This window comes from Danaus plexippus, chromosome 2, assembly GCF_018135715.1.
Source record: "Danaus plexippus chromosome 2, MEX_DaPlex, whole genome shotgun sequence".
NCBI classification, from domain to species: Eukaryota; Metazoa; Arthropoda; class Insecta; order Lepidoptera; family Nymphalidae; genus Danaus; species Danaus plexippus.
In genome coordinates this window covers 1,981,840-1,999,522 of record NC_083537.1, presented here as the reverse complement: position 1 = coordinate 1,999,522, position 17,683 = coordinate 1,981,840, and the positions used below count along the sequence as shown (strand labels likewise).

General features: G+C 37.1%; 1 protein-coding gene across 10 annotated transcripts; it reads left to right on the top strand.

Annotated features, from left to right (window-relative positions):
• The first annotated feature begins 2,632 nt into the window (after window positions 1-2,632).
• On the top strand, window positions 2,633-14,604 carry LOC116779577 (transcription factor Sp3-like). 10 transcript variants are annotated; one of them, XM_061529566.1, is made up of 17 exons: window positions 2,633-2,822; window positions 5,492-5,627; window positions 5,825-6,222; window positions 6,617-6,691; window positions 6,903-7,022; window positions 7,349-7,459; window positions 7,696-7,798; window positions 8,243-8,509; window positions 8,944-9,125; window positions 9,485-9,571; window positions 9,713-9,760; window positions 9,889-9,993; window positions 10,067-10,202; window positions 10,435-10,615; window positions 10,797-10,943; window positions 12,127-12,271; window positions 12,922-14,604. In XM_061529566.1, exons 1-17 carry the CDS (start codon window positions 2,760-2,762, stop codon window positions 13,087-13,089), a joined length of 2,472 nt encoding a protein of 823 aa, XP_061385550.1. In that variant the 5' UTR covers window positions 2,633-2,759; the 3' UTR covers window positions 13,090-14,604. The 10 variants fall into 10 exon arrangements, with proteins under 10 accessions (XP_061385550.1, XP_061385568.1, XP_061385561.1 ...); XM_061529584.1 differs by having other exon boundaries at window positions 2,634-2,822; window positions 5,825-6,171; window positions 9,710-9,760; XM_061529577.1 differs by having other exon boundaries at window positions 2,634-2,822; window positions 8,944-9,113.
• The last annotated feature ends 3,079 nt before the right edge of the window (window positions 14,605-17,683 follow it).

The following is a 17,683-nucleotide window of genomic DNA, read 5'->3' as shown; positions in this document are numbered from 1 at the left end:
CTCGAAAAATTCAAGTAGTCGTTATGTATCGTAAAATGAAAAGGCTTTGTGTGAGTGCTTACTATCGCTTATACTTAATATATGACGTAAAATACAAGTTTCAACCAAAGTAATCTTAATCGCACATCACAGACGCTGTCGAATTAAGCAAGACTGCAGTGAACGTCTGAAGGGCCTCTTATCTACTGGAGGCTGTTCAGTATATTAATGCGAGAAGTCTTAATAGTCTTAATTACGATTATTATTTCGCGTTTATATCACAGAGTGTGGATATTTAATATACTGTACCTACCTATTAATGAGTTTACGTTATTTAGTTAGGTACTTGCATTCAGCAAAGATCGTAGATCTTTTAATGTGATAGTTAGCCCGAACAATGAAACTCTTTGCAACTATGAAATACTTCTTACTTGAAATACTTTTCAAGACGGACAGCTGTTACCAACATTTGCATAATTTTATACCATAAATAACCGTAGGTTCATCATTATTATACAGAACCGACCATTTGGTTACAGGTATATGTAAAGTGTAATTTACCTATATCACTTCAAATTACACGTTGTCTTATTGTTAGCTATTAATAAAGCTACAGGTGATGATTCGTACGTGAACATCTGTGTGTACAGAGTTGGAGCCGCTGGAGAGCGATCCGTCTGTGAGCGGCGATGACTTTGACGCCGTGAGATGAATGACGATGATCTCATTGATAGCGAGTGTCCATCATCCTGTGAGGATGTGACGTGACCCGGGGCCTGGCTCCAAGGGCGTGTCGCGCGGGAGGCGGGTGCCGTCCGTCCCGCCCACAGTCATTTCCGCTTCCGTGACGTCTCGCGATCATCCTCCACCCGAATGATCTTCATCTGTGACCTTTACGGAGCGATCGTCTCGTTTGATCAGCTCGATGGTGAGTCGCACGTCCGTGATAACGGCTCGCATAACGTTATTAACATAACGAGCGATGTTTCATTTCACATGCCGTGACTGAGGTACATACACGATACAATGTTGCGTACTCAAACAACTTGAGACGTCTTATTTGAGTAAAAAAAAGGAAAAAAACGATTGATAGTCCTATAGATTAAAAATGAGATGTTAAATCAGTATGTGTATCATTTCGTGAAAAAGTATTTAATTACAAGGCACATATCGTAATCAGCTCTTAGAAACCCGCCCATAGAAAGCTGTTACGAATACTTTCTCTTGCAAAGCCCGCTTTAAACAATAATGGGACACAAGTGGCGTGTTACAGACATATTTGTTTGATATCTATACAGACACTGTTTAAATATTTCTCATTGAGGTATGTATATTTATATATATGTACATACCTATATATCTATACTCACATTAGGTACTAAGAACATAAGACGAGTAAATAACGTTCTGTCTTACCGTAGTTCAAGTTACAAGATAAGAACAAATATAAGAATAAATAGAAATAAAATTGAAATTAATTATTACGAATTTATAATTTCGGGCTGTTTACTTTAGGTCATTGCCAAAAATAGTAAACAAATGATGTTTAAAACCAAATGTATAAATATGACAGTGCATTGTTTCCGAACGCACTTACTAATTAACTATATTCGAACAGTGTAACGTCACTCGACGCGTCACCCGAGGTACACCCATATTGATACAACAATAATCAACTTTCAACCTTATTTCTATTAATTATAAGATTGTTTATCTAATGCTGATATTAGAAAGCACAGTTCTCTTGGAAATTCACAGAAATACAATCTGTGCTATTCTAATATGAACGTTATGTGATTGATATAAGTTATATATTTGTTTGAAGATGAGCGGGATAATTACAGCAGAGACACAGGCTCTCTCGACGCGGCTGTTCATTCGTGCATAATGGACTTGGGGCAAACGCCGCTGACGCTTGACAAAACATGGATCGACTTTCACTATCATTACATCCGCTGACTATTAATGCGTTATAAATATATATAAGATTCGCAACGCACAGACACTCGTACGATATATCAGAATAATGTATGTATTTTATATTATGCATATAAATATTCATGAATGGCGACTCTTATAAGGTCATGTAGAGATAAACTATACGTGGTGATACATACCGTTGAATGGTCGTTTAGAAAAATCTTCTGCGTGATTGATTAGTTACCAACGATATATGGCAAGTTAAAAAACCGAAACACGTCAAATAGAATGTATATCGAGATCGTCAGACGCATGGTGCATCTCATGACGACATGTGTTCATGTTTTTTCCCGCCCAAGGAGGCCGCGGGCACGAGGTTATACACCCATTATAACGTCCTTCCTACTTTCAATTATTATTATCGGGCGCGGCGCCGCACCCGCGACGGGGAGGACGACAGAGGCGCAGCTGCTGCCTACCAATAATCAAGACCTGTCTCCGGAACGAGCGAGACGGAGACTGTCACCGCGAACCTTCAAAATCAATCGCATACTTCACCTGCACCGTCTATAGATCATACGTTTTTTTTTCATTCAATTCATAATGACGTTGACCTAAAACATACATCCTTGCGTTGTATTACGACTATTGTAAACCAAAAAACAGTTTAAAAACCACGCGACGCGAATGCGATAGGAGGCGGATCTCCGAGTTCAGTCGACGGCGCTCGTGTCCCGTCGCCCTCGCCACTCGCCAGTCGTCTGTCGTCAGTTCGCTCGCCGCAGTTCGGCGGACGGTCGCTAGAATGGTTCGTTCGTTCAGAGAACAAAGGGATACATTTGTCAGCCAGTGTCGTCTGGATGATGTCGTCTGATTCCCACAAAGTGACAGTTGAATATATCAGTGAGGACAGAACAGTGAAGGTAATGATAGTGGAGTCGCAGTGAAACGCTTGTAGTGTTATTGTATAACAGACGGACGCCAGCGGGCCGCGTTCTAGAGTGTCGGTCGGTGCAGGGGGAGGGCGGAGCGAACGCGGCCCCGGCCGTGTGAGGCCCGCCAGGCCACACACAGGAGGCTGTGACCGCTGTATCTGATACACCCTTGACTATGTTATATATTACTCTTATTATTATTGTTAATATATATACTATCACCAGTGACGCACGATAGTCATTAGCGTTAATAACTTACAGCGTGGACCTGTTTTTATAGTTGTCTGTTAAACAAATAGGACGGTGATACTACTAAAAGCTTAAGAGAACTCGTTTTTTGAAAAATAGTGAATGAATCGAAAATTAAAATTTAAAATTAAACTTAACCTAGTTATAAATGCGTAAAATATCAGTCACGCGATTCTAGGTGGGTGGATCAAAGGGCGGCGGCGGCCTTGAGTGCGACGACTCCCGGCTCACGGCACTTGTTAGGAAAAGGCGTGTCGACACCCAACAACCACGGTTTTATCCAACATGCTCGCCTGAAATTTCGTCAACAGCTGGAAAAATCAAACTCAGTAGTTTCATAAATTTTTCAAAAATATCCAAAAATACAATCGAGCACGTTTTATAAACGACGTAAGCTGCATTTCATTCTATTACCTTCCCAAGTAACGCTACGATAATGGAATCGTTAAAACTTTGTATAAGTAACTATCGAGTGAACCAAACAGTAAAACTTAACTTATATTTTATTAAAAAAGTTATAGATTTTTTTATAGTACTAAATAATTTATAACTTTATTTGTGTGTTCCTAAATGAAAAACCATCTTTTGTTGGGTATCATGATGCTTTCGGATAAACGGTCTACTTATTATCCATATAGAGTTGAAATCTAAATCACTCTAACATTTATTCTCCCCTAGCATTCGCGCCTTTTTCATCTTTTTGCACAGCTAACTTCTATTGATTCGCAAATGAAAGACCCCTTTTGTGATGTGATATAGGCGTGCGGTATACCTTTACTATTTTACTCGCAGAAGTATACTGTTAAAAATTGTAAAAAAAATAATTCATTTGTCACCTGGGCCAGTTTAATTTTTATTTTTAAGAAGCCTAAAACGACATTCTTCGATAGTTCTAGACTCGTAAAATTAAAAAAAAAAAGTTATTTGACTCGTTAAACAATAAAAAAAAAAATCGTATTTGATTAAATTTTTGCTTTTTATTTTTTTTAATTAATTTGTGATATAAATTTGTAATAATATCTTATTATAAACTGTAAGATGAACAAAGACATTATTTTTAACTACTGATTAAGATTATTGCTACTCATAAGTAAAGTTACACATAAATTTAATCTACTAAATATTGAAATATACAATGTCTAAGCATCCATGTTCCATAAATCATGATTCTGTTGTGAATGCTTATCATTTACATAAGTGTTGTACTTATTTGCAAGTCCTAATTTGCATGATTTATATGACATTAAGATAAACATTGCCTTCACAAATGTAAGTCATGCATAGCTACAAGTAAGTGGAAGTTTTTATCTGACATTATATGTCCTGTTCATTAAACTTTCTGCCAAAACGGCAAATATTCCATCATAAATATAGAATATATATATAATTATTTGAACTAGAAGTGTCCTTGTTTTGTTATATCTGTAAATTATCCTCATCCAGCAATTTGTATATAGAAATATCATGCAAGGTCTCCATAAATACTGTGGCTGAAGCGATCCAAGTCATCTTTGATTCCTTTAAGGCTATCTATAAACTTATTAACACTTTATTGGCTTGAGTCATGGAAAAGGCAATTTTTTAAGGTTTATACTTCGGTCAAAAGTTTATTAAGTTTGCAATAATTTACCCATGTTTTTATATAATTTTCTTCTATTAACTGTTAATGTTTTATAATAATATCTCAATTTCATATTGATCTGATTGAACGTTCAGAAAATCCGAAAAAAATGATAATGAGACTTGACAGACAACATTGATATATTGCCTACAAATTTATAAATAATCTAGGTTTAGTAGGAAGCTATTTGCAAACATTTTAATTTCCAATTACCGAGAATCTGAGGCTTAAATATTATTTGAGAATGTTTTTTATTACACATATTTAAGACAAAGTTGTAAGAAACTTTAAAAGTTGAATTCAATCCATTAAATACAATATAAAATAATATAATTCCATTTTTGAAACTTACTCTCTATTGGCTGTCTACTTGGTAATAAAGTGTTACTCATTCCGAGATGCATACTGTTCACCTTTCAACTATAAAATGGTGTGTCAACTATTGAGATATGGATGTCATTGTTAAAATCTCTGATATTTCATGTTTAATACGTATTCAATATATTATATCTGCAGTTTAACGGAGGCCACGGACTTCCAAATAATAAAAGTCTAGCAAAAAGTATAGTATTGAAATAAAATTGTCTTAGTTTTGTATAAAGTTACTGGCAGCTTTATTATTTTTCTCATTTCATTTTTAAAACTTTTATATTCACAACAAGAAGTCTACACCAAAGAATATTGTTATTTGAAAGACGACATTTACATGTTATATATCTTTACTTTCCAGGCTAGTATAGTCTTTAAATTTAGACACTGTTCATATACATATATATATTATCTTCAGGAGGGTAGCGGCACCCAGTCGCCCCTAGCATTACTGGCGGCCACGTGTAGCCGTTACGGCGCTGTCAGCATGGGGCCCGAACAGCAGCAGGAGAAGGATCAGCAACAACAGCAACCACAGCAGCAACAGCATTACAGTGAGCCTACTAACAATAATTTTCTTGTTATCATTCTGAGATCCATGCTCATTAAAAATCAATGTGTTTAAAATAATCATCAATTAAAATAACTGACTTACCATAGTCATCTTTGAACTCAAGTCACTCATTTATTTGTTAACTTTAAAATGATTGTGTTTTGGTATACTAATCTGAGTTATTACACTTCCTTTCAGCCCAACAACAACAAGTGCAGCAACAGCAGCAGCAGCAGCAACAACAGCAACAACAACAGCAGCAGCAGCAGCAACAACAGCAGCAGCAACAACAACAACAACAGCAGCAGCAACAACAACAACAACAGCAGCAGCAGCAACAACAACATCAACAACAAGTGCAGCAGCAACAGCAACAACAACAGCAACAACAACAACAACAACAACAGGTCCAACAAGCTCAGCTAGTCCAGCAACAAGTACAGGGCGAGGCACTTGCAGCACTCCAGCAGCAGTATATGCAGCAGCCGCAGCTCAGAGTCATCAGCACTGCCGTGGTGCAACAACTGAGAGCGCAAGGCCTGTCGGTGAGTGATGTGGGGAGAGATGTAAATGCTAGTGTCCAGCCGCTTCAACATGTAAGTATTGTATTGGTTTAAACATTTTGATGTTAGGTTACTCTTTTGTTTTATGTTCCCATTGTAAGTAAGCAAATGCCTCCATTTATAAGATCACGAGCATCGGTGCAGTAACTTGAGATAGTTGTAAACTGGTTTTCCTTAAGAGAAATGATTAACAAAAAGCTTTGTGAAAAATATATAATAACAGGAAAAAACCTTGCCGAGCACTCGGGCATAACAAGCGCAGCTTCATGATTAACAGCATTTATTTCATAATTATTGAATAGTTTAGCTACTAATTACTAAAACAGACTGTGGGCTAGGTTTGTTTTTGTTTAACACATTATCAGTAACATCGCTTATGGGTTGATTGTCAAATCATTTGTTACAACTGTACTATTGTTGTTGACAGGGCAATGAGTTATCAGCGGCCATTGTGAATGCTGCGACAACAGTCCCAAACGGCATTCAAGTGCAGCAACCGCAGGTATTATGATGACTTTGATTTAAAAATATATATCTGATGAGACGCACAAAGACATTGTTTGGAGATAGTTGTACCTCATTTTGTTGAGTATTATTTATTATTAGTAAGAATTGACAAAAGAAAATATGCTCGATTGATATCCAGAACATGGCTAACACTGTGCAGCAGCTAGTTACTCCAGTGATGCTAATAATCGCTTCTCTAACTCCAGGTGATATCAATGCAGCAGCTGCAATCTCTGCTGGGAGGCGGCGTGGTGTCGTCCAGTGAGGGCACGCCCTATCAGAACTCACCGCAACAACTGCTGCAGATACACCCACAACTGCTGCAAGTACGGCACTAATATATTGAAGCTATTTAGATGATATTATTACAGATTTTTTGTCTCCGAGTTTGTTCTGAGATACAGAAATTGTTACATTTATGGTTTTTTTAGAGGCTTCTGTATTATATAAACACAAAAGAGGTGTAGGTTTTATTAACAAAAAAAAAAAGATAAATTGATTTGTTCAAACAATACTATTATTATAGTAAGAACAGACATATAGTTGAAAAAACATATACCCGTAACTCACAATAAGATGTAAGTCTTCGCGAGTGTGTACTCCCGGCGTTTCTCGATGCATGTTGTGATAGTAACGTGTGTTTGTCCCTCAGCAACAAACCGGCGGGGTGTACGGCGGCTGTGTGGTGGGAGGCGTCACTCCGCTGCAAGCCGTCACCGTGGACGGACAGGACGCTCTGTTCATACCCTCACACCACGCTCAGGTAACGTACATACACACACTAGGTATGACCCTATGTTAAACTGTAGAGGTTTGCTTGAATGAATAGATAGTCATGAAACTTTCTTAGGTATTCTGCAAATTCAATCGCTCTGAAAAGCTTTTATTCGCTTAACTTTGAAGTTTTTATATATAGACTCACAAATGTTATCCCTCGACTATAAAACCTAACGTCCAGAACCGGTTGACCTTAATATCCATTATGAAATTCAATTCCAGAACTTCTCGGGCATGGGTCAGGTGAGCCTGGTCAACGGTCAGCTGGTCCGCACGCCTGTCCTGCCGTCCGGGTTTCTCCACAACGTGATGCATCTCCCCGCGGGTACCCTCATACAGCTATATATAGATTCTCACTTCACTCGCTTGGGGTCTACACTTCCTTTGTCACTGTTCATCTGCTTTGCCCTTCACTAACTGTTGTCTATACAGATGTTGTCTTACAAATGATAGTCGTTGTGTTTGTGTTATTTTAACTAGAATTTTTTTTTAACAAAGCCCTTGCTTTCGTCCCAGTTGTAGATTCATATTGAAATGCAAAAAAAAAAAATTTGGCATAAATTTCATAAATAATGGTCACGTTAGTTTGGCACATGACAGTCACAGCTCGTGTGTTCTATAGTAAAATCTAAATTTTCTCTCGCCAACGATCAGCCAGTCGAAAGTATTTAACTAGCCGTATTTATTTTGCTTTTATATTGATTGTCAGCGAACGCTCGCTGGCCGATCGAACCCGGGCTATCGCTTATGTACTAATGTTATCTAACAGAGCAACAAGCGACCGTGTCCATCCCCGGCACTAACCTAACAATACCGCTAAGCGCACTAACCGGTAATCAGATGGTAACTATCCCGGGAACGAATATATCGATACCGGGCGGGATACAGATACCGACCAGCCAGGCTATCACTATCCCGAGCTCCACGGGCGTGCAGTTGCCCGCGGCCGGCGTGCCCAATAACGGAGTAACGATACAGACTGACGGGAAACACGGAAACGGAAAAGAGGCCAAGTCACCCGCCAGTCCGGGGCAAGGTTCGTTCATGCAGAGGGAATTTTGACTTCTTTTGAGTATTTTTTTTTTTATTTTTCCCGCGTTTTTCTACGACACTTTTTTTTCTGCTTGGTGTTCCATTTCACTCTCCTTTCTCCCTTTTAACATCGCACATTAACCATATTGAAATTAATTATCATTTGCGATCAGTTCATTGTGCTGGTTATGATTTACATATATTTTCTTATTACAAAATTATTTATTGCAATTTTTTTTTTATTATATTTTTTTATTTTTTTGAATCTTGATTTTTTTAAGTTCGATTTAGGTGTGTATGCGTATATACCACAAAGTCGAAAAACTTATCTCAGAATTATAACTTTTAAAGAACAAAAGATATAAAAAAAAAAAAATATCGCAGGAAGAGTAACCAACGTAGTGATAATAGACAAACCTTGTAATAACTAATGATTAGGCGGCGGGGTTGCTGTCCGTGGTGGCGTGGGCGGGGTGGGCGGCGTGGGCGGCATGGGCATGGTGCCGGTCCAAGTGCCCGTGAGCGTGGCCAACGGTCACACGGTGTACCAGACGGTCCACGTCCCAGTACACGCGCCCCACCTCCAGATAATACCGCAGCTGCAGCAGGTACTTCAACAAGTATGACGGCTTCTATTATTTGTGATATCATGTTACGTTGGTTTGCTACAGTTCTCATGTGTCCGTTGGGCCGCCCATACATCTACAGTGAAAATATTGTGCAATTATATTGATAGCCCTCTTTGAAACGTTCAATAACATTGAGCGATAAGATTGACAAACCAATCACGTGACTGAACAGTGATGTGGAAAAGTATTGCGCAGTACAAACCCTGCGCAGTACAAAAAATTGAATTAAAGCTCGCTCAAACTTTTGCTCAATCACTGCGCAAATTTTAAATATTATTGTATACGTATGGGCTGCCTACCGCCAGTACAACCGAGCGGATAGATTATTAAGTGTACAATTAAAATCACAGATGCAAGCCCAGCCTCAAGTGGCGAACGTGCTGACACCCTCCGGACAAATACAACAGATACAGATCGCGTCACTCGGAAATGTTCAGGTAAATATTATGTAGAACTAGTCTTCACACGTGCTGGTTATATGGTAGCAGTTTTTTTTTATTTGTATTTTACTCATTAATATTATTAAATGTATTTATTCTGTATGCTGTTGTGACGTGCGTTTATTTGTCCGACAGCAGAGCTCGGGCGGGCAGGGTGCTGGCGGTCAGCCGACGATCACGCTGCAGGTACGGCTTATATAAAAACTAGGAGCTCATATTCAGGGTTCTATGTAAATAAAATCCAATGTATGGAATTTAAACGTCAATATAATTTTTCACTAACAAAATTTCAACCGTTAACGCTGCTCGGGAAGGCTGTGTCTAATCCCATGCAGGACACTGGCCAGGTCCAGCAGCAGGCTATCATCACGAGTACTCCGAACGGACAGCAGGTCACTGTGATACCTGCCTCCAGTAATGTAAGGAGCCGGAGCATACTTGGGAGGATACGAATGCATCTGTCATAAACATTGAAACTATCAACCACTTCAGGTCCCGACGCTGGGCGTGGGCGGTCTGGGCGGCGTGCAGCTGGTCCCAGCCGTGGGTTTGCCGGGCGTCCAGCTGGCGCAGATACCACAACAACAACCGCAACCCGCGCCTACACCGCAACCGCAACCTCTCATCGGTAATATGTAGTTCATACACGTACATTCAATACTTAATATTTGACAGTTCCTTAGGTCTTGAAAAATTTCTATATAAGTAGTCTCATTGCTAAGTACATGTTTACTAAACTATCCCGTGGAACTGATTAAAGATATGCATTCCGTAAATATATTCATTAATCTTGTAAGATTTCTTCTCGTACATAAAATTTACTCGTTAAACGATCATGATGTCAATATTAAAAACTTCAGGTCAGCAAATACAGCAGGATCCGAACGAGCCGGGGAAGTGGCAGGTGGTGACAGTCAGCTCCGGCAACACAACTACCAGCGAGTGTGAGGCCAACAAGAACAGACCCAGCAGTCCCAACAGTGGGAAACGGTTGATGAAGCGAGTCGCCTGCACATGTCCCAACTGTGATCAGGGAGAGAAGTGAGTCCATACCTCTCCATAGGATGTATAACCCTGAATTTAAGATTTTAATGTAATGATTTAGCAGATATTTCATGAGATAGGACTTTTTTATCGCTCAATCTCTTTAAGGTAGTCTCAGTAGGTAAATAGTGCTCTTAAATCCTGCCCTTGTAAAATATAAATGTATGGATGTTCCCAGCCGCCTGGTGGATCGCAAGAAACAACATGTCTGCCACATCCCGGGCTGTAACAAGGTTTACGGGAAGACCTCCCACCTAAGAGCACATCTACGATGGCATTCCGGAGAGAGACCCTTCCTTTGCAACTGGCTGTTCTGCGGGAAAAGGTGAATAGAATTTAACTGATAATTCTATGTCGATGTCGTGGTGGCCTGGAGGTTAAAGGCCCGCCTCTCGTATGTGAGAGCGGGGGTTCGAAACCTGGCAAGTACCGATGTGATCTCTTCCGAGTTATGTACTTTCTAAGAGTATTTAGACACCACTGACAGACGGTGAAGGTAAACATCGTGAGGAAACCTGGTCTTATAATTTCAAATTATAAGATTGAAATCGCCAACCCGTCTTGAGCAAGCGTGGTGATTTACGCTCTAACCTTCTCCATGTGAGAAGAGACCTTTCAGCTGTGGGCTCTGAAAGGCTAATGATGATGATGAATTATATATTATAAAAATGTCAGAATTTTTTTTAAACGTATATTACTTAAGCCCTTATACACGTTATGGGGATTAAAAATATCTAGCAACGATATCTGGGATCTCGAGACATTATGCGTCTGAGATGACGTCACACTCCTACTATCGAATTAAACAAAACAAGATTTCATCACAAACGGTTCAGGACATCCGCTTCATAAAGCTGTATCTAAAATCCACTTGAACTATAAGGTTGTATACACATGTGATACACATGGAAAGTTAAACGAAAATTTTACAACAAATAAATGCTCTGTCGATTTGATATTATTGCTTATTTAAAAAAATTTAAATAGGTATATCTCAATTCTCAATAAACAAAACTGGACAAATCAACTAATATATAGAGATATGTGTTAGAGATAGTAAGTGTTATCACCCTATACAGTCATTCGTTCTATTAATTGGTTCTGTTAAGCCTCCTGTAATTTCAAATTACTTCGATAGCCATCGACGTCACTATAAGGGCCGATCCGCACTATAACAATTAATTATCCGCAAGCCACGTGGCATGTACTATACACCCGACTTTGATTATTGACAGTTCAAGACTGAATAATGAACTGAGTCAGATTGTATAATGTGAACATGGTACGACTTTACCGGACCGAAATCTGACCGAGAACGAACTGAACGGCTTTATAGTGAGGATCGGCCCTAACTGTAAGTAGTGCATTCATGCCTGCGCCGGGGGTGCGCACTGATTGTTTAAAAGAAATTCAACATGTCCGACTCGGGCGACGGACACGGATTTTAAATTGCTCTCATTCAACGACATATATAATAAACGAAATAACAATGTGTGTATGTGTGTCAGGTTCACACGCTCGGACGAGCTGCAGCGTCACCGCCGCACACACACGGGAGAGAAACGCTTCGAGTGTCCGGAGTGCAGCAAGCGGTTCATGAGATCAGACCATCTCGCCAAACACGTCCGCATACACACCAAGAACAGGATCACGGTATGCAACCCGAGACTAACAGTTATCACACAATGTCCCCTTAGTGTCCCGTCGCGAGCCTGTTCATTAACGACCTCTTCATAGTTCAGATCAATATTCACACTTATATAAAAAAACGCCAAAAACACAAAAGAAATTATGTAACTGTAACATCCGGTATAAACTGTACGTAATTTTTAACTAGGTTATGTATTTTCAACACAAGTTTGAGTACTTTAACAAAGATTTTAGCCTTTCGTTTCAACTGATATAAATACAATCATGTGCGAAATCGTTATGTTTGCTTGTTTACAATACTAAGACTCAGATTCACTAAACTCTCCTTAAAACCGAGGCGTTTACTGACGGACCTTCAAACACATTGTCTGTCAAAAAAAGTTACGTCGTACTATGAAAAATTAACAATGCATTATCAAATGTCACTTTATATGACCGGCTACTAAATTACTCGTTCTTGTTATAAGACGGCCAAACTGAGGTAGTGTTTAAGACATGTTTGCTGCCATGAGCCGCTTTATCCCTTGAACGTATATATTCCTCGATCCGTCACTTGTTAGCTAATGCGAGCAAATTTTATACATCGTTGATTGCATAGATTTGCAAGGGAAGGGTTACCAGAGTTATTAATGAATTACTTTGTATATTTCCAGGAGGTGGCGACATCTACACAGTCAATGTATTCAGACTCCGGGGACGACAGCTGCGATGAGAAAATGATGTTGACCATAGAGACCATGCATCCCAGCAATGATGCGGAGGAGAAGCTGGTCATGATACGCTCAGGAGCCAAGCTCGAGCCGGACCACATAGACAGTTAGGGCTGGCTCATATTATAATAGAAACGTGATGGTCGCGAGAGACAGACACTTGGACATTTTTATTATAGTTTACCGGATAGGGTGCCGTGTGACGTCACTCGTGGCGGGAGTGAGTGGAACTGATAAGTGAAGTATATGAACCGGAAACCCCAGAATTAATATTAGTTGTAATGTTCTAGTGATGTAATATTGTACGATATCTAAAATATTTGGTGCTACCTGCTGAGTGGACTCCGTCTGGAGCTTGATTGACACATGATGGAAATTATCGTTTATAGAGAGATGTTAGAACAATAACTCCGTCCATATTAAAAAAAGTTACAAGCAACGGCATCTTTACCACGGGTTGCATTGTCGAAATAAATACAAAGTCACGTTCGTTCGTAAGTTATCGCGTATAGTATCGACGTTGGTGTACGAGCGAAATGTGTTTATTCCGTCGACGGGACCCGTGGTAGGGGTGCTGATGAGAATAAAACTTAAACGGTTGGTCAATATCACTGCCATTTTGCTAGCTGAAGGCGGACACGAATACATTAAAAAAATATATATATTTAAATCTGTACATTTCCGATCAGAAAGTTTTAATTACACAACAACATGTCGCCATTTTGTTATCATTCCACGATAAAACTCTGCTACTAATTACGATTTAAATCACTCACTATGAGATTGAATATCGCGTTATGTATATCACATTAATTTTCACATAATTATATGATAATGATATGACAGGATTTGTAAATATGTGTGAAAAGTATAAATCTAAGATAATTTATGAAGTGGATGGTAATAAAGGATAGTGTGGTAGAGTTATTATGATTTTGTTAATTTTTTATTATGTTGATTATTAATAAAGCCTGTACCGCCTGTGTGTTAGTCACGTTGTTTGTATATAAAATATAACATGATAAGGGAGGAGACTGGATTATTTATGAGTGCTGCAGACGCGATACAATGGATACTGATTCAAACATTTGCAGTGGAAACAGTTGTATATATGATTTTATACAATATGAAGTGTTAGCGGACATGATATGTGCTTTGGAGATGCTAGGTACCGAGACCTGACTTCTATATACTATATTGAATAGGAACACATGTTTACAAATTGTACAAAGGATACTGTTAAAATAAAAGTATATGATCTGTAAGTAAGAATAAAGTTGTGGAAGTATGAAATAAAATAGAGCTCTGGGAATTATATGAGACACATATGATTTGTATTCATCATTCGGCTGTACTTTTATTTAAAAATGCAATAACATCAGTTGCTCTGACTTTTATACTTGACCGTATGAATTTATATATATATGTATATATATATAGTTGTACATAGTGATGTAACTGCTCTGCTGCTAGTGTTGTTTTGCATGTTATTCTTACCTTACATATAATACGTACAAACAAAACACATCGAAGCACTTAGTGGGTCCAATGTAATGAGAATAGTTTGTACAGTGTAAATGTATGTAAATATTAACCAAGTTAAATAAAACATATTTTACATTATTATTTTTTTATTTCATTTGTGTTCGTTATTACTCCAGTTGATGAAACTAGATTTTTCAGAAGCGGCGAAATATTTAGACATTTAAAGAGAAAAGGTTTGTACCAAAAAAAGTGATTAATATTGTATCGAAACTGAATAAATCTATAATTACATTGAAGTTAATGAAACGAATTACCTGGAATTTACACTCGCGTACGAGTCGCGAGACAAGGCACGAGCAGACGCTCAAGGTGACAGTTTAAATAGTCGCTCGAGAGTGTAAATTACAAACGATTCCAGTCCCAACACACTCGTAATGAGTGAAAATTCCGGGTTAGATTATTATTTTTTATTAACTAGAAGTTTTGTATCTATGTAGAGATTTCAATATGTAGTTCTGAATATTTTATACGTAATGCCTATTAGGATTTGAGTGTGGCCATAAAGCATAAAATTTTTGGCGCGGTTGTTGTTTGGAAGAATAATTTTTTTTTGTCTGTTTATTTTTAAATATTTTTGACAAGCGTGATATACCAAATATAAAGTTTACTTCAAGTCCTTTTTCAAGTCTTTCATTTTAAAGTATAATTAAAATGTGTGGTCATTTCAAATTTATTAGGATTTAATCAAACCAGTGGTGTATATATCTCAACTTTTTTAAATTATCTATTTTGTATGCATAGTCCTGGATTGAATCGACACATTACACACGATAAACTTCGGTATCTCATTCTACGCGCTATATTAATAATAATATGCGAATATTTGTGAATAAAAAACTGTTAAAGCTGTGTTTCTAGTGTTACGATACAAACATTTACTAAGGATACCGATTACTGAGCTTCAGTATTTATTATCCTTGGAGATTCAATGTTACCATTTAATCAAAATGTTAATAATTTAATGGAATAGAATACACAGTCCCCAACTGTCACAATGACGTTAATTTAAAGAGAACTATAAACATGTTTTACAATAATGGAAAGAGTATTATTCTCTGAAATTCTGAATATTTTCCACATTCTATCAATATACATATTATAGAACAAAGTCTATCTGTCTGTCTGTTCGCGATAAACGAAAAAACTACTGTAACGATTATCAAACTGTTATCACCACTAGATAGCGTGATTCTTGAGGAAGGTTTTAGTATATAATTTGTTAAGTTTTCGTATTTACTTGTGTAACATTAACGATATTTGTTGTTGACATCGGGAAAACATGAGCCGTCTGAGAGCTTTTAACGAAAACGCAGCCTAAAGTCTTTGAGATATAACAAAATAATATATAGTGGAATTGTGTATCTTATATAGGTCTACAGAAAAGTCCGTGGTGGCATAGTCTATACCTTAAGGATTACATACTATGTATACCCATTTTACAACTTTTAAAACTTGGCATTCCTAAAGCGTTTATTTTTCCAATAAACGCTTTAGGAATATACGCTATGAACATAAATACGGTATTAAGTCTTATCAATATAAATTACATCGTTTTCAAGCCCACATCAGTATCTGTAAATTACTAAGTTTAATAATTCTCAATATTAAATAGGCTATTTTATATTTTTTCTAAAAAGCCCCTGTAAAGCCGGGGTTGGTTCCTAGTTTTATAATATTTTATATTCACATTGACATTTAATTTAATATTCTATTTGATATTTACGAAACAGTTTTTCGAAGTAATATTTGTTTATTTTGTTTAAATTTATATAAAATATCACAAATTATAACAATATATCCTTATTCGAAAATCAATAATAATCAGACAAATAAATTGTCATTGTACTTTACATTAAGAATTAAAGTAATTTAACGTCGTCAGACGTCACATTTGCGTCCGCAGTCGCAGGCACGCCTGTTTAATTAAATTGAAAATCAATGAAAAAAACATTTTGTGGCGTCAATTTTATCTTATTACAAATATTTTAAATGAGGTTACCTTTGACACAATAGTTTTAACTCAAGGAGTATATAAATCTACTCATCAAGTCCTGTCAATATAATTAATGAAATCCTATATAAATTTCACTATAATGATAAAATTATTTATGAACGTTAACCGACCAAAAAAGTTTTTATGTAATATAAATATGCTTTTAAAACCGGATATTTTTACATTATTATATTCAAACAATATTTATGTCCCCTAAAATATATACCTTCAACATGAATCGTGAATAAAATTGGAGTTGGTGTTCAACATCCGGTGAAGTAAATCGTGTAAATAATTGTGACGTTCCGTTTAATCACAAACTTATTATTTAGCTGTGGCTTTCTCTAACCGGAGTACAACAATAGTAGCACAGTTATGTCAAAGTGTATATTATTAAAAGGCGGTTAGGTCCGAATAAAACCGTCAACACAACAATGGCCGTCGGGTTAACGAACGATATCTGCCGTTTCGCTACGTCTAAGACATTACCGAGCCCGTGAAATCGTGATGACTCCGCTGCCCGCAAATGGAATGCTCTATTTTATGATTTCCGATTTTACTTAATTCGTATAAAATATTTTAGATTATTTCAATATAGTAATAAAATTCATATAAAGCTCAGAGATTGTAGCGATATAGTTGTTACGAATAAGAAACCTTAATGTCGGAAAGGTATAAAACTAATGAGGTTTTCATTTACAGAAGTCTTTATCTAGTTTTGAAATATTAGTCCAAACGGAAGTGCGAATAGTGTTGATTGCCTTTTAACTATGAAACAAACTTGTTCCTTCATTATGGAGACGTCATTAAGCTCTCCGGCATCCATTAAATTATTTTAATAGATAGATGATTTTTGTAATCACATTCAATCGCAGTTTTATTGGTTTTAAACGATATCTTTATCACTTGATCGTAGTTTAGAAAGACATCAAGTGAGTTCAGAATTCTTGAGGCTTAAATAAGTAACTAAGAAATTTGACTAACCAAAGTTAGAAGTTTTTTTTTTTTAATTTATTAATAGGAATAAAAAAGAATTACCAACAGATGAAAATCAAAAAGTTATGTGACAATAAGAGAAAATAATGTACCTTTTATGTGAGCAATTATATTTATATCTGAAAACAAGTAAATACATAAACTTAACAAATTATATACTAAAAGCTTCCT